Source organism: Pieris napi, chromosome 4, assembly GCF_905475465.1.
Source record: "Pieris napi chromosome 4, ilPieNapi1.2, whole genome shotgun sequence".
Lineage (NCBI taxonomy): Eukaryota > Metazoa > Arthropoda > Insecta > Lepidoptera > Pieridae > Pieris > Pieris napi.
The window spans coordinates 3738989-3764182 of NC_062237.1; the positions used below are offsets into that span (position 1 = coordinate 3738989).

At 33.2% G+C, this 25194-nt stretch overlaps 1 protein-coding gene across 7 annotated transcripts in view; it reads left to right on the plus strand.

Annotated features, from left to right (window-relative positions):
* The window catches only part of LOC125049060 (collagen alpha-1(XVIII) chain-like), a 153628-nt gene that overhangs the window by 92791 nt on the left and 35643 nt on the right, over nucleotides 1-25194 (plus strand). For all 7 annotated transcript variants that reach the window (XM_047648134.1, XM_047648140.1, XM_047648135.1 and 4 more), the window contains 2 exons: nucleotides 12303-12382; nucleotides 14704-15251. In XM_047648134.1, coding sequence (XP_047504090.1) covers nucleotides 12303-12382; nucleotides 14704-15251 — 628 coding nt within the window. The remainder of the gene's footprint in view (nucleotides 1-12302; nucleotides 12383-14703; nucleotides 15252-25194) is intronic.

A 25194-nucleotide genomic window follows, 5' to 3' on the forward strand; every position in this document is an offset into this window, starting at 1 on the left:
TCGTCTCCTTTACATTTATTCCCATAGGCCGTTCAGTGTTATACCTGTTGTATCCATACATTGGAAAGTCGGTCAGGACATGTAACACCGTCTCGTCAGCTGTATTGCTTCATGGACAGACAGCAGTTGGTCTAAACCTGTAAAGATACGACAAGAATCCACCGTGATCTGCCAACATCTGGGTACTTAATCACGTAGATTTTTTGTCAATATATAATACTGTAACATAACCATTAATTGCACCTTACGTGTAAATCTTATGACGAATGGCCTTCGTTTTATAAATTTTCCTAGCTGACCCCGCAAACACTGTTTTGCCATGTATATTATTTCTAGGAAACATTTTTTTGTTGAATAAAAATAACTATCTACTCTAATGAAAAATAGGGGCTGATTATAGAGGGGTGAAAATTTAGGGTTGTATGTTGTATCATAAAAAAAACAAAAAAAAAATCCAAAAAATAAAATATAAAATTTAGAGGGAAAACCCTTAACATTTAGGGAGATAAAAAATAGATGTTTTCCGATTCGCAGACCTAACCGATATGCACACAAAATTTCATAACAATCGATCGAGCCATTTCGGAGGAGTTTAAGTACAAAGTAAAAATACTAGATGCCCCGATGAACTTCGTATTACCTAAATATCAAAAACTTAATACAATATTTTTAAAACAGACCAAAGAGATCAGACTAGCAATCATTTTGACACAAGATATTTCTTCATTTGGTAACACTGATTTTTCTATGCTATGGCCATAGCTGTCATTACGCACTGTATCCTCACTGATTGAAATTTTAAGTACTAACTCGACCGTAATCTGCTGTTCGCTAACGTGAATTAATTACTGAATTGTTCTCGATATATTGTAATGTAAAAGGTAATTGGAGATGGAATGTTGCCGCTTTGTTCGTTAAAATATTTAAATAAAATATTAATTAACCTACAAATTATTTTGTTTAATTTGTGTTTCTAAAATGAGAGATTCTTGCCGTCCGCTCTACGCCCCTATTTTGAAAGCTGGTAGTAAATTTAAATTTAGAACCTTCCGTTTCTTCATTTACCTTTATAAGTGTAATAAAATGATTTTAATTTGATTTCTAACGTTAATATAATTGAGTACTTTGTTTTTTGTTTATATGTCAGATATCCTTAACGAACTTATTAAACCAATAAATACTCTGAACGTACGAAATTTAATCTTGGACATAAAAAATTGAGTCATGAATCACACCAAACGTTAAAGAGTTCTAAAGAAAACAGTGTTCAAAAATGAGCTCATTTTTTATGCATGCAACGCCTGCATACAAATCGTTAAAAGGAGTAAAAAGTATTGAAGTATTGTTTAACTATATCACCATGTCTTGATTTCACGCCAGCGTACTTGTTTCGACAATTGAATACTAATTATTACACGGTGTCCTTTATAGTTTAAATTGTTGGGTATCTTTCTTTTCCCACGCAAAAAACGCCACCAAGAATACTTCGAAATTTAAAATTCAATTTGCTTTTTTACGTAATAAACTACAGACTCACTAGAGTATCTAGCCGTAGTTACCTTGGGAGAATAGATTAATTTAAAAAAAGAACTTTAGGAAATTATTGCTCTTCGTTTTTCTATATTTTAATTTTCGAACATTCCTACTATTTTATGCACGGCGCGGCGGTGCGACATCGAAACGTCGGCGGTATTTACTTTCTAAGCTTTGTAATGTACACAAACGAAGTCAAACAATATCTTACGTATAAAATTTCAAGCAAACATTAAGAAACGTGTCACGATAATTGCTAGGCGTGTATAAGGCTCAGTTGATTCGACGCATTTATTGCCAAATCTCAAAGACATGCAATAATGTCAAATGTAAAGTTGGATATTGCAGTTTGACACGCTGTACGGCACTAATTGGCTTTGCCCAGGGGTAAGTAACCTTTGACCCTCGACAAAGGACTTTCGAGCGTTGAGCCGATTCTCTGAAGCGATCAGTTACAGCAGCGAATAATTAAGAGCTTGTAGACTAACGTGTTTTGGCCTTAATCGTTATTTTTATGTTATATAATTATATCGTTTTTTGTATATATGTATACGAAATGAAAAATAAAATGAATACGACAATGTGTGTTTCATACGAGTATTTCATGTGGCTCGAGTTGATATTAGTTTCAATAAGAATAAACCTCCAGCTGGAACAAAAACGCATCTGATATGCCACGTATAAATACGAATGTTTTAATATACACATATAATCATTTTGTAGTTAAATGTTGTCTTAAAAAAAGGTTGGTAATCTCTTTTCGTCCACGCCCGTCTCAACTCAACTTCGATAATGTTGGGTTTAAGTTTTCGCAAGTCAAATCTAATTGTTTGAATAACTGTTGAACCCTTTGAATGGGTAATACATGTTATAGCTATTTTAATGTTAGTATTAATTAATATGTTTGTAAGATGAAATATTCTCGTATAGAGCAGTGTCGTGCATTTTTATAACCTAATGCCTTAGACCCAAAAATTCGAAAGCGTCTATGAGGCACAGAAAAAATATTATCATGGACAGATACAGAAATCTGACCCCAAGAGTTGTAGATCAACTGGTTTTTTTATATAGAATACATATTAAGATTTTTTTTAGTTTTCTTAATAAATCAAAGAAGATTATTAAATTGCCCATTACGGCGATGTAATTGGAATTCATAAATTAATAGATTTTGTATGTATTACTGATGTCAATGCTTATACATAACAGGCGCCGATCAGAGACTAGAGAGTAACTGAACTCAATATCCGACATACCGAGAAATTTACTTTGACACATTGACTATTTACAACCTGTAAGATGTCTGAGATTGCGTGTTGCCATTCTTATAAAACAAATGACATCTTGTTCTTTTATTACATTACCTCTGACATTAATATATAGTGCTTTTCATGAAAGAAGTCCCGCGGATATTTTTGGAACTAAATTTGACAGGTCGGCAATGTTGTCATTCGTCGATGTTATCAAGTTCGTTTGTTGTGGTAGATTTTTGTGAATTTTTAACTAGCTTAGTGCATTTTAAATATTGATTACAATGCCAAAAGTTGTAAAAAGTTCGGCTCGAGAAATGATATTAAAGGTGAAAGAGTTCTGTGAAGTGGAACATAAGAATCAAGGTGTTTTAATACAACTAAACAATGTTCGGAAGAGAATTGCCGCCATAACAGGTACTTTTTAGAGTTGCCATTTAATATTTTTTTGCTGTATTGATGGGACTTTTATGATATAAATTCGTTTTTGCGACAAAATTCAAGAAATACATAACGTGATGAAACTAGGTAACTGAAATTAAAACATATATTACATAAGCATTATAAACTTAAAGTTAGTATTATTTTTAATTGTTCATAATTTAATTGCAGGTGTGTCAGAAATAACTGTAACAAGAATTACAAACGAAGGTATAACAGCGGTGTGTACTTCGAAAAAAATTGTAACCCAACAATTATGCAATAAAACTCTGAATAAAAAATTGTATTGCTTTTCTTTACCCTATTTTATCAACTTTTCCCTGTAAGTAGGTAGAACACCGCTAATATAAGTAAATAAATATATACTTTTTACATAACAGAAATATTGTTTCTTCGAAGTATGCAGAAAATAATATTACTTGATAAATTACATCTGCTAAATGTAAATAAAATAGGTAAATTTTTTACTCATAAATGGCAACATTACGTCATGCGATTGCAGCGCCGCGTCTGGGGGACTTCTTTCGTGAAAAGGACTATACTATATACATATGTGATAAATAGAGACAGGTGTTTAATAATATATAGTATGGCAACATTTTGCTCAACATCATATGAATTAGTCAACTGTCAACTTGGCGTGACAGTGTCTCAGATTACAGATAAGCAGTGGAATCTTCGAATAATGTAAAAATCGAATGCATAAACCACAGACAATAAAGAATAATATAGTTTTTTATTAACTGCATGACGTTTCTAGTCACGTGATAGTAATAATCGTTAATTTTATCAAGTGGCCCAGATAGCAAGTTCGCTGAAGTAAAATCAAGTTTTATAGCGTCTTCTAAAGATTTTCACGTGAGCGAATTTAAACCTCGTTCCACGTTGATTTATTCAAGCTTCATCGCTCCTCGGGATTAGATCCTACTTAAGTCTTAATATGGATCGGCTGGATTCACTTATACCCGTTTAAGTGAGGTGCAATAATTTATTCATGGAGTTATCAAATATCTATAGAATTTTATAGGAATTTTTATTTAAGTTCATCTATTTTAAGAGATTAGTTTAATTTTTTATTCAACACACGACATTATTGCCGTGTATATATTAAAGGACACAGACTATTAATTTTAACTTAAGCTATTTACTAGTATTGTAGATAATTTAACATAATATGACTTATTAGCCTTAAAATTGAAATAAAATTAAATAATGACTTTGATAAATCGCAATTTATTCAAAAAAAACCGGAGAGGAACAATTCAAAATCTTTGAACGCGATTTCCCAAATATTGGGTTTTTTTTCATTTTTTTTCGAATTTCCAATATTACTGAGGGTTGCGAGTACTTTACTAGCTTGTGTAGTCTTCGCCCGTGACGATTTCGTAGAAACATTTTTGCAACTCGTAATTAATAATTGTTATATGTCAGTAAATTTACATAAATAAGTACATACATTTAAATATGCTTTAGAAATTGCATTATCTTTTGAAGAAAACCATATACAAACCAATTCCGTGGTTTTTAAGTATACCGCGATATAATTTTTTTCAGAAAAGCTGTCAAATTCCCAAAAACTTTCGCGAGAGAAGCCGCCTTCAATAGCCAGTCTCATGTCCTTTTAATTCCGAAGTCGTGTAAAACACCTTAGCACGGTTAGACACACGCCGTCAGGTGAATACAAAACGGGACATTTAACAAATTTTACTCAAATAACAGCTGTACAAACATAAATCTCTTGAATGTACGAGAAACTTTTCACTATTTTCCCATTAAAATGGCTAATTATCCCGAGATAAGGGCAGGTCAAGGTATTAAATCACACTTGATTAGAACCTTCATTGATGTACGGCAATAAAAACTAGATTGGAAGTTCGATGTTGGCCAGATTGGGCCACAAGGGATATGACCGAGAATTACGTGTTTAGGGTTCCTGTGAGGGCTTTTTTGTAATTAAACTTTTGCTATTAAGCTGTTAAATCATTCAGAGCAGTATAGTAACTTGGTTAAAAGTAATTACTGCTTTGTATAAACAAAAATAAGGATCTCCTTAATATAGATACGCGTTTGAATATTTTATAGTATTGTAAGGATCACGGAGTAGATAAAGACGTCCTTCCAACTGTTGGTCAAATGTTGTACCAGACCACTTTTTTTTTTTTTTTTTTTTTTTTTTCTTGCAAGTAGGACTATATAAATCACTTTTACAATGTCATCCTAAACTAGATGAAGTCGACATTTCCTAACTGACTGCCCTGAGAAGAAATGTCGAAACAAACTCGGGGGTCTTAGTCTCTTTTATAGTCCAGATAATACAATAATAAATTAATAAATTGGTGTAAACAAATGCAGAGTATTTACTGGACTGGTCTTTGGAAGAAAGAACCAGATCGATCTGAGCAAGCCTGTGCCAGCAGACGGCTAGCATGCCCCGAATAGCTCATGCAGCTCAACCATTTTTAAGGGAGCTGCACAACCCGGTACACAACAATACCGCCAGTGGCACCATAAAAATATGTGGGGCAACAACTCACTCAGATCGCCAGCCCAAAATAACTATAGACTAAAATGTATCAAATTATAAATCAAGCAAAAGAGTTTATGATATAACTGCTTTCACTTGCAATATTTATTAAGTATGATTATTTACTCACAATGCAAACTTTAGTCTCTAAATACTTGTAAAGCTAATTTATTCTTGTTTATGTATTCTTATGAGGATCGATTTGTTTGGTACGTTGTAAGACACAGAATTATTTCTAACCAGTGGAAACCGACCGACACCATAGAGTATCTGAGTTATGGAGGCACTTTCATTCAAGAGCCATATTTAAATTTTGCTGTCAAAGGTCAATTGAATTAAGGTCGTCCTAAACCGTTGCGAGCGCGAACCATAAATAATTTCATCTTTGTATCGAAAAAGTGAACTTTCACCTCACATTAATTTGTATTGAGTATGAAATATTAGGCGCATAAATTATATATTATACAAGTTACTGTTTATCTGACGGAAAGAAAGTGAATTATCGTGTATTTATAAAGAAGAACATTTTAATTTGTTCGTTATTTATCAACGGAGTTTCGAGGACTACTGATGTAGGTGAAAATTTATGTTTATATAAATACACTTTCAGGGGATCAATGAACCCTTAATGACATATCCGACTGATATGTCATCTGCATAATGGCAGGTAGGTGAGCAGCCTTCTGCCCCTGACACTTGTCGATTACTGAGTCGGGTCCCTCACTATGTATCAGTACGGTCTCAGTGCGTACAGTTTATTTTCAAAATTGGCTCTACTTCCTGGACAAATAAACATAATAAATTCTTATTTAAATTATATAAAAAATAAAAATATTTTTTCTGCGTTTTAAAATACACTTATGTAAAGTAAATGCACTGTGTGATCATGATCGGTGGTATAACTTTTTATCTGCTGAGACTCCTGCCATTTATTTATTCACAAAAATACATAAACTATCCTTTCGCTAAGCTAATACGATAATGAAAAATAAGATACACGAAACTGTTAATACTGTGAACATCTTATATATAAAATTCTCGTGTCACAATGTTAGTTACCATACTCCTCCGAAACGGCTTGACCGATTTTTATCAAATTTTATATGCATATTCAGTAGGTCTGAGAATCGGCTACTATCTATTTTTCATAAGTGATAAGGGTTGTCCACCCTAACATTTTATTTTATTCTTTGGACGAAATTTTAATTTTTATAATGCATACATTTAAAATACATACAACCCTAAATTTTCACCCCTCTACGATCAACCTCTATTTTTATTGAACTAAAAAAATGTTTCCTAGAAATAATATATGTTAACGTAAAATTGTAAACACCGTTAGATTGTAATCTATCTCGCGAGATTATAAACTGTCGAAAGATTGTGAACCTCAGCTTACTGCTTACAATTTAACGTATTATTATTCGGTAGATTGTACTACACTAACTTAGTTATCATTCAAACTTCTTTGGTCAATTACAGATTAATTTTACTTCCCAACAATTTCATATAACTACCGAATAATAATACGTTAAATTGTAAGCAGTTCGTTGAGGTTCACAATCTTTCGACAGTTTATAATCTCGCGAGATAGATTACAATCTAACGGTGTTTACAATTTTACGGTGACATATACATGGCAAAACGACGTTTGCCGGGTCAGCTACTATAATATAAAGAGGTCGATAATTTCGGAGACATTCAGTAGGCGCAACGTCTTTATTAACGAGGATATAATGTGTAACAGGCTGGTCCTTTATATAAAATATTTAGGAAGGGCATTTTCAGAAATCATTAGTGCCTTGTAACCACAAATAAGCCAGAAATCGTGATTGTGATTATAAAAGCAACTTTAGAATCGTAATGTACATTGTTTGCATTGCAAGAATTAATTGAGCCTTGTAGCTTCAACAATGTAACAAGTCTAGTGCGTCTGTAAATTAATTAACATCTCAGAGTTGTCTTACCTCGTTAAGTGATTACGAATCAGCAATATGATAGGTCAATAGCACTTGAATTCTTGAATTAACAAGTCTCAATTTGTATGATAGCTTAAATCATTTGTGTAGAATGTAATAATAATAATTAGTGGCGCAACACAACAACCTCTAACTGTATGTCTGGGCCTCAGATTTCTGAATCTGTTTCATGATCATTTTTCAATCCAATAGGCAAGTAGGTAATCAGCCTCCAGTGCCTGACACACGTATCGACTTTTTGGGTCTAAGACATGTCGGTTTCCTCACGATATTTTCCTTCACCGTTCGAGCAAATGTTAAATGCGCACATAGAAAGACAATCCATCGGTGTACAGCCGGGGTTGGAACCTACGACCTCAGGGATAAGGGTCGCACGCTGAAGCCACTAGGCCAACACTGCTCTTGTGTAGGATGTATGATGGAAAATAAGCCATAATTTCTTTTCCCAGAGAAGATTCAAAGGGAACAAGTAAGGTCATATAACATTGTGTTAATTATTTTTTGGTATTAATACAGATTATACATTTGCTTAGTGTTATTGATCTTAACTGCTGGAACATAGGTTAAGCGTGAACCCATTGACCCCACATTTGAACCTGTCACAGTTTGAACTGTGAAATTATTGTTTACACCTCGTATTGACTAAACTTCGGTGTTTGAATGGAATACAATATACTTTGTACATGCATATGCATACCTAATTTGAATTTCGAATATTTACTTAATTGGTCGCTCGAACAGAAAAATGCATGCATACTTAAATAGCATATGTTTATACAGCCTAAAGTATGATTCAAATAGTTTGTAACATTTATTTCTTATCAAAATGATATGAGAGAAAAGATAACACAAAATTTTTGATTCTACTTTCTGAATAATATTTCAAACTCAAATTCAAAATAACTTTATTCATATAGATAAACTAGTACACTTATGAACGTCAGAAAATAATTGTAAATTTACATTTACTACCAGTTCGCAAATCACGGGCGTAGAGCGGGCAAGGAGAACTGGCAAGAAACTCTCCGCCACTCTTTTTAATCGCTAAGTTTTGAGTCATACAAATAAGCCGCAGCAAATTCAACTGAGCATATCAACCAATTTTAATCTAAGAAATGATTAAAGATGAAAGAGAAAAGTGATAAACGTCGCTTAGGTAGAATAAAAAGGACTGTCGAACTAAAACACGAGAACTTATGTAAATACATCTGCGAACGTGAATGGCACAAAAAGGCCAATTGTATTAAGTATGTATGAAAATTGGGCAAATGACAGCCACAATGAAATAACTCGATTCCATGTAATCAATTACAATCATATGAATGCAGAGGAAAACCGCTGTCGACCGTCCTCACCGGTTGATTGATTGGTACTCATGACTTCTGTTTCCTCGGGTTAATTAATTTGAACTGTTGCGAAAATCGAAGCGAGTCATTAGTCGCAAAAATTGGACGCTGGTTTTATGACCATACGGTGTAAAATAATTATTTGTCATTAAGAACATTACAATATTCACATACGAGAAAATGTACTAATACAATATTAATTATTAAAAATAAACATTAAAAAATCAGTGGCGCAACAACCAATCAGCCTCTCTGACTCTCGTGTGACGGCGTGTGTCAGAGAGGCTGATCACCTACTTGCCTATTGAATTGACTAATGATAATGAATCTGTTTCATTATCATTAGTCCGAGGCCCAGACCTAAATAGATTGTAGCGCCACTGATTTATTTATTTATTTTGAAATAAAAAAGACTTCTGTCAGATTTCCCATCTCTTTTAATTTTTAAAAGAGCTGGGAACCTTAAAAATGTTTTTATTAAAACATCGTCAATCATTTGAACGAAACATATATGCTTAATTACATTAAACTTTAATAAACCTAATTTTTTACTTTTTTTTTTTTAAATTTACTTTGCATATGACACGTGCACACGGGTACACTCAATAAGTGTAAACATAAACAAAGTCTTAGTGTCTGTATAAACACTCATCAGCATAGAGTATATTTTTTTTATTGAACAGGAGGCAAACGGGCGAGGCTCAGCTGATGTTAAGTGAAACGCCGTCCATAGACACTCTCAATGCAAAAGGGCTCGCGAGTGCCGGTCGGCCAAATATATACACACCAATACACATATATAAAACCAACATTTCACTACTTTTTTCAACAGCATCAAGTTCAGCTAACGACAAATTAAAAGGCGCCTGCGCGGCAAATACAATTTAAAATCAGATAAGGGTAAAAACCGCCCTTAACGGGGACCTTTACTTCGTACTTCGCTCACTCTAGTGAGCTTCCGTCCTGCCCTTGGCCCAAGCCGAGGTCCGAGTCTCACAGGAGACGCCCTTGCGCTAGTCGCGGGAAAAACACCCATTCAGGCCGAGCTACGCTCGCCAAAACAGCCCAAGCTGAGCCGTAAAGGCCCTTAAGGCCAACAGAGAGATACCTTTCAAAAACAATCTTTTCGTTTTATAAAAAGAGTGACGCAAAGAAAAATACTTAAAACGGGAACATGAAATAAATCGTGTTTTTCGAAAACTAGCTATTTAGCTGTAAAAAATTGAATTTGGAATTCCTAACCAAAGAGGATATATTTGAGGTCAAACTGGCCAGTACGACAAAACGCCAATTTCATATGTGAGGACCTAATATATAATATATGCATGCAATACACTCTTAACAATGTACAAAATATGTATTACATTACAAAATTGCTCATACAAATACCTACAATTACAACTGTCATTTCACGGCATATTATCGACGCTCATTTGAATAAAACCTTGCAAATGGCTGCGATTATTCTATTGCTCAATTCCCTTTCATTGGGTTTAACTACAACCTTTAACTCCGCTTTGTATGTAATTCAAATTAATTACTTGTGAATACTGAATTGCGTATTTATTGTTAACTATACATTTCAGTTTGATTACTCTCTATCGATTTGGAGCAAGGATATATTATTCATGTTAATATTACGTTATGAATGATTCGGAACTTCGTTACGCCTTAATCAGATTTTTTTAATTAGTCTTCCTTCTTAGTAGCCAACACAACATATGGAATATTTTCCAATTTCTCCGGCCTAGTTTAGGTTATGTTAAAGTATACGTCACACTTCTGCACTAAAATATCTGCGCAAATGGCCAGTCTTAGATTTTCTGCTGTTATATAGGGGGCCGATGGCTGGCCATGCGTCATGCTCGTGAACGGGTGCTGCTTGTGGTGACTGGTCGTGCTTGAATTCGTGTACGCGGTGATGTTGGTTATTTCGACTATGTGTTTGCGTGTTGTTCCCACGAGAATGTAAGTGCGTGCTCCTATTTCACCATGCCTCCTGCTGTTAGAGAACAAGTGTTTGATTTTTTTTTAATTTATGTTATAATTATTAATTACTTGATATGTCATGTGGAACATGGTCTAATGGCTGCAGCTCCTTACAAATGGCGATTAAAAAGAGTGGTGGAGAGTTTATTGCCAGTTCTTCTCTCCCGTTCAACGCCCTTGATTTGAGAACTGGCAGTAAATGTAAAATTAGAAGCATTAATATGTATTTCTTTACTGACGAGTCATAAGTGTACATTATGTTACCTATATGATTAAATGATTTTTTACTTTTTACTTTACAAACATTCAACATTGCTTCTTAATATTTTTTTGGGAGTCCATATTATTATTATTATTAATGCACGTGCAACAATGCACGTAGAGCTATGAATAGTTATAACCAAAACAAGACTACATATTTTTTTAATTATACCTATTTACATACACATACAGATAAATAAAAAATCACTTGCTTTTTGTATTAAAAATCTGAAATTCAATAATCATATTTAAGACTGAACAGAATTGTGAATTCATCAATTAAGCTGGTTCACTCGACCATCAGACTTGCAAATAGTCAATTTTTCCCTTTATATATCTTTGTATTTTTATATTTTAAAATAAATCAGTGGCGCTACAGCGTTTTTAGGTCTGGGCCTCTGGGATTTCTGTATCTGTCTCATGATTCTAATATCTAGTAGGTGATCAGCCTCCTGTGCCAGACACGCGCCATAAACTTTTTGGGTTTAAAGCAAGCCGGTTTCCCCACGATGTTTTCCTTCACCGAGCGAATGTTAAATAGAAAGAATGTCCATTGGTCCAAAGCCGGGGATCGAACCTACGACCTCAGGAATCCAAGTCGCATTCTGAAGACACTAGACCAACACTGCTAATTTTTTATCTTTTACTGATAGATAAAATTCAGAAAAGTCTAAGTCTAGTTTAGCCTATGGGCTACACACACTAACAATAGTATCTTTTGTTGATTAAAATATCGCTGTATTGTTCTTCCAAAAAAAATACAAAATAGGATAAGCAGGCCTACCCTGTATTATATCTTACCACGTATTTTCTTTGAGACATTGACGCAATTAAAAGAATTACATTTGAATTAATGTAGGTGTTATTATTGAAATCGGAACTTTGAGGGTTCTAATTCTATCTAATTAATAACTTAATCGCTCCTTATCGGTTTTAAAGAGTAGGCGTGCTGATTCTTATAGTTTGATGTATATTTCAGATTGCTGTTTCTGTCGCTACTCCTACATTCAACGCACGGCTTCGGCAATGAAGGGCTTTTTGGTTCAAAATACCCAAACGGTAAGTTCAAAAATTATATATAATTTTACAATCAAAGGCATTTTAATGCAAATTCAACTCGAATTTCTTGTGACCTTAAAACATTTTAAACATATTTCTTCTTGCATGCTTAGTGGCTATTGCATATAACATAAGACTATTATGGGTTTGGTTCCCGGTAGAATAATAACTGTTTTGAATTTGTTAAGTGCTTGTGGGTTAAGTGCTAACTGGCGGACATGGATACCTGTATCACCACGAGGCTTTTAAGTTCTGGCCTCTACCGATGAACGGTTAAGAAATACCTGGAAGGGAACTGAAATTGGTGATGCGTTTACAGACTTTAAAGGTTGCCTTAAAATCTCAACGAAATTGTTGAATGAAAGAAATTTTTTTTTTTATTAAGAAATGATTTCATCCTAAAACATTTTTAAATAATCCAAATCTGTTTTTACTACAAGACTCAAAATTTATTGTTTGCATTTTGTTACGTTTAGAAACCATTTCTAACAAATGACCAAAGATGTTTTTTATAAACACCGTATGCATTTGATATCTAATAAAACATCTTCGCCAAGTTATAAACCATATTCTTTAGTAGCTTCCGTAAGCAATAACTCTTATTATACGATTCAGAGAATGTAATAGGTTTTGGGTTTAACGATGTGCTAAGGAGCGGAATTTATTTGAACTAATTAAGGTAGATAATGTATTTTGATGGTATGGAATATTTTGCGACAGGCTATCGAATTTATTTGATAATATTCGGAGTCTGTCATTAACCTAAAAAAACCGAAAGTGAAAGCTATCATTTCGTGTGATTTTTTTTCTTCTTACATATTTAAAGAAAACACTTTTTTATCGGATTGAAGTTATGTATTATTATACAATACTTTATCTTACATATTCTTATTCATACCAATGACTGGATACTCGTAACACAGGTTTTAGATGTACGGAGTTATTATTTTAAATGGAATTCTTCTTATAATTGTGCGCTAAAAACACTTTCCGGAAGCCTATTCCAGTCAGCCACTACTCGGTTTGGTAGAAAGTTCTTTAGGGAATTTATATAATATTGAGTGGTCTTCAGGTTTAAAGAACTACACCTTAAATGTGTGCTCTCACTAAAATAAAGAGCTTCTCAATTCCTGGAACATTATAATAGCCAGTAAGGATTGTATAGGTTTCAATGAGATTCCTCTTAATCGCCTACTAAATCAGGCGCTCATTAGGCTGACATATCTATAATGTGAATTCACTGTTACACTGCCCGTATATCCCTTCTTTACCGATGTCCTTACTTTGAACCACGATACCTATTTACTGTTTCGTTCAAAGCATTGCTAATTGTTCGCCTGAAACGAACTCTATTTCGTTTTACACCCCAAGTTGGAATTGAGGTGTAAAATAATCGTTTCAAGTGATCGGTACCGTAACGTTTTATTGGCAGAAAATCTGCGAGAAATGAACTTGACTTAACCATTTTGTTCTTTGTTAAATTATATCTTGAATGAAATATTTTTTATACGTAAATTTGATTTTCATAAAGCGTTTAAAATATTTATTTCTTATTAAGAAATTAAATAAACCTTAATCTTAAGTTAGCTTACATATTCCATTGCTTATTATGCTAGCAACAATAAGTCTGATCACAAGTATTTTATAAAGGAGAATTTTTAATACAATTTATAAGCAAAGACATGAAGGTATTTTTAATTAAAAACAAAAAGGTAACATACTACATTATCGTAATAATTAAATGTATTTTTAGGTAACACGCAATGTACAAAAAATTTCATAATAATTAATCTCTTTATAACTCTTTAAGTCAACCACAATTTTTAACAGCGTTCCAAAAAGCCACTACCAGAATGAGTCGCATATCTGCTGCTAATCAAATCTTATACAGAATTTTTAAAACGCAATATTATTAATCTACTAAGAAGGGTTTTATATAGAACCCCAACTGGCAGGAGGCTCATCTGATGTTAGTGATACCGCCGCTCATTGACACTCAATGCCAGACGGCTCGCGTGTGCGTTGCCGGCCTTTTGATAACTCGTTATATCTGCATCTAGGCGTCTATAATATTTTGATAGCAAAACTAATACTCATGTTTTTAATTACTTTTACCAATAACCGTAATTATTATAATCATCGTGTGATTTACATTTCCATTGGCTTTACTTAGATTATTAACTTTCACGTGTATTAAGCCAAATAACCTAGCGAAAACGTAGCAATTTCATTCTATTCCAATTTCGAAAACTTATAACGAACCTCGAAGCAATTCAAAGCACACATAAAACAAGGATAAATTATACGTTTCCGTTTTTCAGATATCCCCGAATACGACTTGCTGCACGCTATCGGTGTTCCATTTAGCAATCCGAAGACCCAGTACTTCGATGAAGGCCTCGACGGTTTTCCGGCTTACGGGCTCAAGCCGGGATCTGATATTAAATCTCCGTATCGACTCTTTATGCCCGAGAAACTTTACGCTGAATTCTCTATAACGGCTACTGTACGACCGGCAAATAAGGACGGCGGATTCCTCTTTTCTGTCGTTAACCCTTTGGAAACTGTTGTTCAGCTCGGTGTACAGCTTATACCGTCTGGTCCCGGGTTGACGAATATTTCTTTGCTATATACAGATGCGAATATTTACGCGTTATCTCAAACGATCGCTTCGTTCGTGGTACCTTCGTTTTCTAAGAAGTGGACACGGTTCGCATTGAGAGTAACAAATGATAATGTAACGTTATTTCTAAATTGCTTAGAGTTTGATACGGTGGTTGTTAAGAGGAATCCGCAGGAATTAGTCTTTGATTCTGCTTCGACTTTGTACGTTGGTCAGGCGGGTCCACTCATCTCTGGAGCTTTCCATGTAAGTACCTAATTATATCCTTAATGTTTAAATAACTTTGGACTATTATAGAATGTTGTGTCAATACACATAAAGGTTACAGTATATTTTAAGATAGAAGAAGATTTCTAAGACCATTGCTAACTTTAATATTATATTCAATATAATTTTAAGTAAAACTTACTTTATAAGTATAAGGTGTGTTAATAATTTTGGCTGACAAGATAAATATCGATAAATATACCTTCACAGATTGTGTGAGTTAAATCTTAAAAAGACCGAATGAACGCAACTGTATCAGAATATTTGTACCAATTCTGGGTAAACTAATACCAATCCCTTGAGGTCCATTACCATCGGAACTTTTCTATTAAGTTGAACTTATCCGAAGTTAGTATCGTTTTCCCACCAACTACTTTATGTAATTATGTGTTAACTTGTATGGGACTTTGTGTTATAATTCAATATTGCCAGGGTTTAGGTTTGCGGGGTGGATTACAAATTAGAACTAAGTTTCTTGGCGTAAATATCTGTTTTTTATTCTTCAATTTTGTCTATTATCTATTATTGGAAATAAGTGAACCTGGATTTGTATGTATTCCATAGAACAGTGGAGTATTCTGATATGTTAAATATCAGTAATTTGCGGCGCATTTCTTTAAAAAAATATTTATTTGCTGATAATCATCATTTGCATATTTGTGGGAAAGCTACGAGCGTGATACTAGAGAAATGGAATAATTATAATGAAAATGATAAGTGAATCCTTTTGTAATATTAAAATTTCGCGCCATTTGCTCCATTGACTTGAGTTGTCTTTTATGTCAAGTCTGTTTCTCTTTTGTCTATGCCCTACTCTCTACTCTATGAACATTACTAGCCGTTGTATTGTTTTTCAAACTAAATGAAGTTAAGTTATTTTCTACATATAAAACAAATTATTTCCATTATATTTAACCTTTTAGTGACGTAATGATCACGATATAACTCTTATCTGGATGATACATAATATAATATACAAACATACTCCAATATGACAAAAGAGCTAAAGAAAATTTATATATACGTGATGTGCGACACAATAATGTCCCATTCACAACGACATAAAAATCTATACACCCTTACGTCATCCATCACATCCTATTCAGATCCCAAATATTCCCTTTTTCGAAGATTCCACGTCCCAAGATTGTAAGGGATGCGTTTATCACGTGTTTTCGGAGACAAAGCTTTGCTGAATACACATATAAATAGTTTTATTGAACCTTTCTTGCTTTAATATAATACTAGGTTGTATTTTTATCTCTTATGTTTTATCGTTACAACCCAGAAGGATACAATAAGGGATGAACAAAAATAAATGGGACAATTTAATCTAATAAAATGAAGCAAATCGAATAGAATCAAAGTAAATGATGGCCTATAGTTTGAAAACCAAATTATTTGTAACATTAAATATATATTTGGCGGGAACAATTGAATGTACATAGAACATTGTACATTACTACGTCTCGAGTTTAGAGGGAAATAATGATCGAATTGAATAGAATCAATAAAAAATATTGCCTATATATTGAATACCAAATTAATTGTAATAATTACAAATTAATTATATGTTTAGCGTTAACCAATAAATGTACAGAGAACGTTGTACATTTTTACGTACAATTCATCCTATAGTAAAATATTACTGAATTAACCTAATAAGGTTTTATATTTTGTTATAACTGTTAAATAACGTAACGTACGTAACGTAAATTTTTAAGTATATTAAATCTCGGTGGTTGAATAGAATTACACAAATTAACTGAACTGTTTCGTCTTAGTCAAACAAAGTTGTTGCTCTAATTGAAAAAAATATGATTATCAAATAATAATAATAATAAATCAAATCAATTATTATAGCCCACAGAAATCCATAAAGAATACATAACCATTCAAATTTCGAATTACGGAATGTGATATGCAAATAGGATAAATAAAACTTGCGAGAAACTTTACCTGGTAACCAGCATCCGAGCGCAGTGCCAAGAAAAACAACTCGGTTTCCAACACTTCCCAAACTTTGGCCTCGTTTGCATTTTGGCTTAGATGCTGGAATTATAACTACCGCGGCAATTGAATAAGCTGTTTTAGTTTAGAAACTTGCGTGGAGAACATCCCTTGACATTTATAATAACAAAAAAAATGTGAGCCGTCACGGTACGCCTGGCAGATGTGAAACATCGACATTATTTTGTAAAAGTAATATGCAGAAAAGAACAGATTGTGATAGGAACTAAATATGTCATAATGATAAAATAAAATATTATGATTTTTTTTCCATATATATTTAATTCGTTTAATCGGTGACTTCGAAATACACACACCGTACACAATACTGCATATAGACTGTATATATATACTATCATATAGCGTGGCGACGTGTCGCCACGCCAGAAATCGGTTTAAGTGCGGCTATAGATGTTTCACATCAAAAATATCCCCTTATAAATCTGCATCAAAGCTTTATTATATTAGCTGTGACATCAGACAGGTGCTTTAATTAAAATAGTACACTAATTAAGTTTTAATAAGGAATATTGTATTCTAGTGACATGGTTAAAACTGTTGATACAATAAATTACTTAAGAATCAAGAGCGTCAAAACCAATGTTGAGAGACCTAATAACACCTCAGTATGAAATTCCATAATTTGGATTAGGAAATCGGAAATTATTATATAGCCATAAAAAAATGCCTTCCCAAGCAAAATGTTTGCTGATCTGCTCTTTCAAATCTCCAATTATTGAAAATATATAATATGACTTCGTTTAACAGTCGTCACGCTTTTAGGTTAAAAATCATTTTGCTGTACTCGGCATGGCAACGCAATATTTCGTAATTCGAAATTTCAAATACTCACGAGGAAATTCGTTGGGAAACTCGTAGTTTTTTAGCAAAAAGTATATATGGGAAGAAGCGAAGTAGTAAATAAAACTTTTATTACGATTTACATTTTTGTTATATTTTTTAATACTACAAAATGTTATTATTTTTTTTAGTATAGTAGTTTTATTCTAAGAGTACATTGTCTCCACATATAATTATTTAACTAATGTAAACAAAATATTGTAAACCTATTTTAAAAGAGTAAGTGTGGAGTTTCTTGCCCATTCTTCTCCACACGAAACTACCTTTTGGAAGGGGCAACTAGAATCTTCTTTATATTTTATTTGACGTTCAAAGGTGACTTGACTTGACTTACACTATATTTTTGGGCTTTTAAGCACCATAATGTTTATCATTATAGCTTTTTGAGCAATATTGAAAGAAATTAAAGTTTTGAAAATTTTTACTACGAAGAAAAAGCTCCTCCAAGTAAGCCATCGATTCGAGTGAATTCACTTGAGATTCAGGATAACGTGTATCGCGAAGTATGCATTCGCTAGGGATTGAACGAGATATCATTTGAAATCTCTCGACGCAACTCAGACACCAAATTAGAAGTGGTATGATTTTACAAACCGTACGAAAGCTTTGATAAGATATGGAACTTATAGTAAACAGCATTTTATAATCGATAATATGACACTGCGTTATATATTTTTTTGTCATTCATCTGCAATCAGCCTCTTGGATTTATCAGATTTTATGACTATCATTACATGATTCATGAGACAACTAGAGAATGCAAATCCAATTTTTTTCCCTCTGTAACTCAATGCGTTATAATTAACATAGGTTCATTATCACATCGAATTTGATTAAGATTTAAAAAAATATTTTTTTTAATACTCAATAAATGTATAAGAAATAAAATTTAATCGCAGTAAATTTAATAATATAACTTTTTACAATATATTATTAAATTAAGTCGTTTCTTATAATTATCAGGTTAATTTTATTAATATACCTAAGTTTAAGGAGCAAATATGCAACGTGCTTCACTCAGACTAGTTTAATAAAAGCAGAAATCGATTTTAGTTCTGCTCAAACCAGAATTCCAATGTTAGTTAGCATAACATTTCATAGCTTATTGACTTTCTCAGAAAGCCTTTGATTCGTAACCAGTACACTGAGTTTCCATTATCGTGTTGCTGGCTAACGCGTACAATAATATCTATTTAAATCGGGGATGAGTTAGAGTCTTTACAACGCTCTATGTACAAACAAAATATACAAAATTTTGAGTATCCTAAATGTAAAAAAACCTTCTTTTGTTTTCATTAGCACGCAATGCGTGACGCGAACCCTTTGCTTATTTTAAAGCTGATTTAGCAAGTATAACACTGACTGTTATGAACGAATTGTAGTACCGAATAATCTAGATGGGGCAGAGGGCGTCTACGGTGAGTCTCCATTGCGTTCGGTCTATAGGCTCGTATTTCACCTCGCTCGAAGTCTTTCCGGCTTTCTTTGCCTCATCTGTAACTGTACGACGCCAGGTTTGCTTGGAAAAGCCGGAATCTCTTCGGAATCTGCTGGCAAATCGGTGTTTCTCAGCATTGTTTACATATTCATTACCTAATTAATTATCATTCATACTTATTAATATTTCTTCCGCTTAATTTGTCCTACCCAAGTCTCAATAGTGCAAAGGCGAAAACATGAACTTTTTCATTCCTATTTATGTTTGTAAATGAATTTATTATAACAGATGTAACGCTGTTAATATAACCGACTAGATAAGTGACTATTGTTTGTTTTGATTGCTCCGTGTGTTCAAAGGGGTTGAACGTGTTAAAATCCATAAACGTGATGTTTGGATTATTTTTACCCCATTTTGTGGGAATGTTTTTATTACTGGTTATAGAGGATTGTTGGCGTAGTGCTTTCAACGAGCGACTCTCATCCTTGGGGTCGTAGTTTCGATCCCAGGCTGTGCACTTATGTACTTTCTATGTGGGCATTTAACACTTGGTCGTACTGTGAAGGAAAATATCGTGAGGAAACCGACATGTCTTAGACCCAAAAAGGAGGTGTGTGTCACAGAAGTTTGATCACCTACTTGCCTTATTAATAATCACGATACATATACCGAAATCTGAGACCTATATATTTTTATCAAAAAGCAAAAAGTAATGAAGATTCAAATGAATGTATACTTGTTTAAATTGTATATATTGGTATACATAAAATGATCAACGTAATTAATATATCGTAATAGAATTATTAACAAATTTATACAAACTATTTAACAAGCTTTAAATTAACTGTAAGGTTTAAATTAAGGTTTTAAAAGGTTAAACTCTATGCTTATTCTATATCTAAATTTTAACTGGCAACAAGTAAAGTCCATTACCTTTATTGCCGTCAATTCGTTGATTAGAGAAGAGTACTGGACATTTTTAACCGCCACTATTCTTCTAGATGTAAGTTATTTTTACGCTTTTTATCGTAAATATTCAAATTCTTAGCGAGGTGAAACTCAGTCTAGATCCGCCGGTTGTATAGCCAGCACGTTAATTTTTTGTAGTGCCAACACTATCGATAAAATGACAGCTGTCAATGTGATACCAACTTAGTGGGGTGATGCCGCGTGTGCGTGATGAAGTAGCAGCTTGGGGTCAGCTAAGATACTAATACTTAACGTGATAATCACTTTAAATTTGCTATTTTCCGCGTAATTAATTTAGCAATACAGATAATACTCACAATGTTGCCAACAAAGTTAAAATTGTGGCCACTCAGATTTATTGACTACTAATTAAACGTAATAGTTTATAGAATTTTCTTCAAGAAAAGAGCGTACCTATTCTTAAAAGACCGGCAACGCACTTGCGAGCCTTCTAATGTGAGTGTCCATCGGTGTCACTTTACAGGTGGGGTCCCGCCCGTTTGCCCTCTGTTAAATAAAAAAAATATAAATATTAACATTAGATAGAGAGATATATGTGATTTACATATAAAATATTTTGTATGACTGACACATTCACATTACTTTTTACTTTTAGTATTTCAGTAGGTACTTCCAAACATATTAATATCTTAAAATAGCCTTTATAAAGCAAATTTCATAGAAATATTTTACATTTAATATACTGTTAGAATATACTAAATTTGTAGAACTAGCTAATTGAGGGTATACTTATAGCTTTTTGTGCACAATCCTTGTGAATCCTTTGAACTCATCCCACGTTACAGGGACATAATTTATGTGGAATGTATAACAGAGGAATGTGGGCTTTGGTAAGGCATTTAAGGTAAAACCTTCGAATATTTTCTTTGAAGGGTTAATAGACAACTATGATTTGTGTTTGATGTTTCGAGGTACCAAAATAGTTTAAGGGGCAAAATTCCATTATACATAACTGGTTTTGATAGAGATAAAAAAATGATAACTAGGTAAGTTGCAAGAGATACCAATTTTAGTATAAAGTTTACACAATTTAATTCTAAATTTGATTTGTTACGAATGTTACGAAAACTATAAATTCAAAATTCCAAATTCAAAAATAATTAAAAAAATAATTTTCATATATGATTATCTTATGACTTGTCAGTAAAGAAATACATATTAATGCTTCTAATTTTACATTTAGTGCCAGTTCTCAAATCAAGGGTGTAGAACGGAAGAGAAGAACTGGCAATAAACTCTCCGCCACTCTTTTTAATCGCCATGTTTTTTTTTTACACAACGTTTGTAAGGAGCTGCAACCATTACACCATGTTCCACATGACATTTTAAGTAATCTTAAGTATATCAAAATAGAATAGACTCCCGGTGGGAGTCTTCCCTCCAATTGCTTAAAGAAAGAGTATACTCCTCCCTTAAAGGCCGGCAACGCACCCACTAAAATTAATGTCTATGGGCTGCGATGCCCTTTTTGGACGTTCCATAGGCTCGTATGTCCTATTGTATAAAAAAATTAAGTCCTTAGATTACGTCATTTGGCTTTTTGTTTTGGAGTCTCAATGTAAAAAATAATTATCCAATCTTAAATCCCAAGCCTTCCCAGCTTTCTCAAAACGTTATTTGTTATCATTTATTGGCAACTCTTAATTGGCTAACTCTAGGATTATATATTTACCAAAAATATTCTCCCCTTACCTACTTTCTTTGGCACTGGTCATAAACATGAAGCTTTGATTCTAAAAACATGAGTGCACAGAACAAACTTTTGTTTTAACTTTCGGCCTGTAGTACTAATAAAGTAATTTAATTTAGTATTATACAAATGATTCAGTGTGCGCAAACCAGTGAGCGATACACCATGTGACGATGGTGGAACGATAACTGAGCGCATCTTCCTCTCTAGGCGACTATGACTATGATTTAATACTTCTAATGCCTTATAGCCAGTAATTATGCGATTAAAAAGAGTGGCGGAGAGTTTATTGCCAGTTCTTCTCTTCCGTTCTACGCGCTTGATCTGAGAACTGGCAGTAAATTTAAAATTAGAAGCATTAAATATGTAGTTTTATTGACGTTCATAAGTGTACATTGTGTTATCTAGATGAATAAATGATTTTGAATTTGAATTAGAATTTGTAGTTAATTTGATTATAAAAGTAACTAGACCAACTATATTCAACAAAGTGACTGGCTATTAAAGGGACTAGCTAGTCAGTTATCTTTACTTGTAATTAAGTCTTGGATAGAGCAGTGAAGTAAATATTTAACGATAACTAGCCCACTGTGGTCCTTCAGATAACGAGGTCGGGAGACTGGGCGACGCCATTATATTGACTTAAACACGGCCGTTGAGACTCGAGAAACCCTCTTGTGACTTTGCCAAAAATTCACCAATTATCCTGACGCATTTTGACGCAGATTTTACACTTGAAACGTCAGTTTTGAAGATTTTTTATTGTATTATTGAGTGTTAAATCTCAACGTAATAAATAATTACAGTTCTTAGTACTTCAAATTAAGATTTTTTACGAGATAAAGCGCTAGGTCTGACTTCAGTACATAAAAAATGTGTTGGATTTTTGGATTTAGGAGGATGACGTAACTCACCTGGAGTCCGTGTCTATGGCCCATCTGTGTAGAAAATCTTGGCGTGTTGGGGACACGCCAAGATTTTCTAGTATAGCAAGCAGTTAAAAAAATAAACACTATTAGCGAAATTTCCATCCTCCAGCCTTTTAGTGATCATGTAAATCTATACAAACTTACATTTGACATCTGCAGTTATGCGTATTGTGTTTGATTTTGTTCCCTTTGGAGTTGAGACTGGGCCGTGGGGTACAAGTGCACAGGCGCTAATTAAAGATTTAAGTTGGCGCCTGGTAAATAGTATCGGTGAGCCCAAAGCTGGTGCTTTCCTCGCTCAACGAATAAGTATCGCAATACAGCGAGGAAATGCTGCCGGCACTAAATGTACACTGCCACAGGGAACAAACTTTTTAAATCTGCTTTAAATTTCTATTTCTAATTTTTTATTATTATTACTATGTCCGTTAAGTATATCAGGGAGTTCGTTGTAGGTACATAGACTGTAATAAAACTACAAATATTTAAGAAATATTTTGTTTATATGTAAGAAAACATTATTTGTTTTAAAAGCTCCGTAAAAACATTCAGAAAGCCGATACTTTTAGTGTAGCTAAGAATAGGAAAGCACTTAGATAAGACACTAAAACTGATACGAGGCACTCTAATGGTGAGATAATTTTGAGCAAACCCGAATTATTTGTTATCTAGTGGTTATTAGACAAAGTTATATTGTAGTAGCATATACGTTTCTATAGCTATTCTTGAATTGACCGTTTGGTATATTTCATCATTTATTTGATTACATGACAAATTTTGACTATTTATGATAATATTAATTAGTCTCACATTGTTTGGCAGTAAATTGGAAAGCATCTTAGAACAATTTTGGAAATCATTTTTGTGTTGGGAATGAATTGTGTTAAATTAAATACTCATAAATTATTGATACTCGAAAAAATTAGAGTCAAACAAAAGGTTAAATAATATTAATAATTCGCTTAATATTTTATAAAATCTAATTCATTAATTACGTAATTTTTCTTATATTATCTTCTAATTAGGATAAACATTTTAAAAAATCGCGAAAGAAATACTCGCGGAATTTCTTATTTCAGAAAAATCTACTTTAATCCATAGAAATCCATCGCACATGTTAATACCACATAAAAAAGAAAAACAATCTGCCATTCCTTGAGGCTTTCGATCTGGGTCAGCATCACAGACTAGACGTCGCCAACTCGCTGGGGATATCGACTTGCTACCAGCTGATGCTACAGTACTGTCTTAGCGGGCAGAGCGCTCTGCCGAAAATAATACGCGTAAATTAAAATAATAAACAGTTTTATCTCTGTGGACTGGATTCAGTGTTAATCTGTGGTTTGTGTCTGTGAATATCCCGCGCAATAATTATGACTTTTAAAATTCGAACTAATAATTAATATTTTGTTGTTTTTTTATTATACAAATATTTATTTTCTGAATAAAATAAATGTAATAACATCTTCTCTTAGACAAAGTATTACTTGCGGCATTGTCTCGCTGGATCGCGATACTTATACGTTTGGGCGCCCAGTACTGCCGATCAGGTGCCTTCTTATGTCCTGAAGAACATGTGCACTATTCTCTATGGCTCAAGAAATTCTCAATTGGAACGCAATCAATCATTTTTACAAAATTGTATAAATAATCAAGCAACATCTTTTTTAACTCAAACTCAAAATATCTTTATTCATGTAGGTAAACAAGTACACTTATGAATTGTCAGAAAAAAGTTAAATTAATTGTATATTAACCTTCACTACCAGTTCGCAAGTCAAGGGCGTAGAGCGGGTAAGAAGAACTGGCAAGAAACTTATATTTATGTATGAGTCTTTATTATTTTACTATTATCTAATAAATTACAAATAGTAAACCTCTTTAGCGCGTCAGGTGTCAAGTGACAACATATCAACAAGACATGTCAACTTTACACTGTTTTTTTTCGATTTATTTTGAATTTTATGCACAAGTGCTACAATTGATGATATTGATTATTTAATT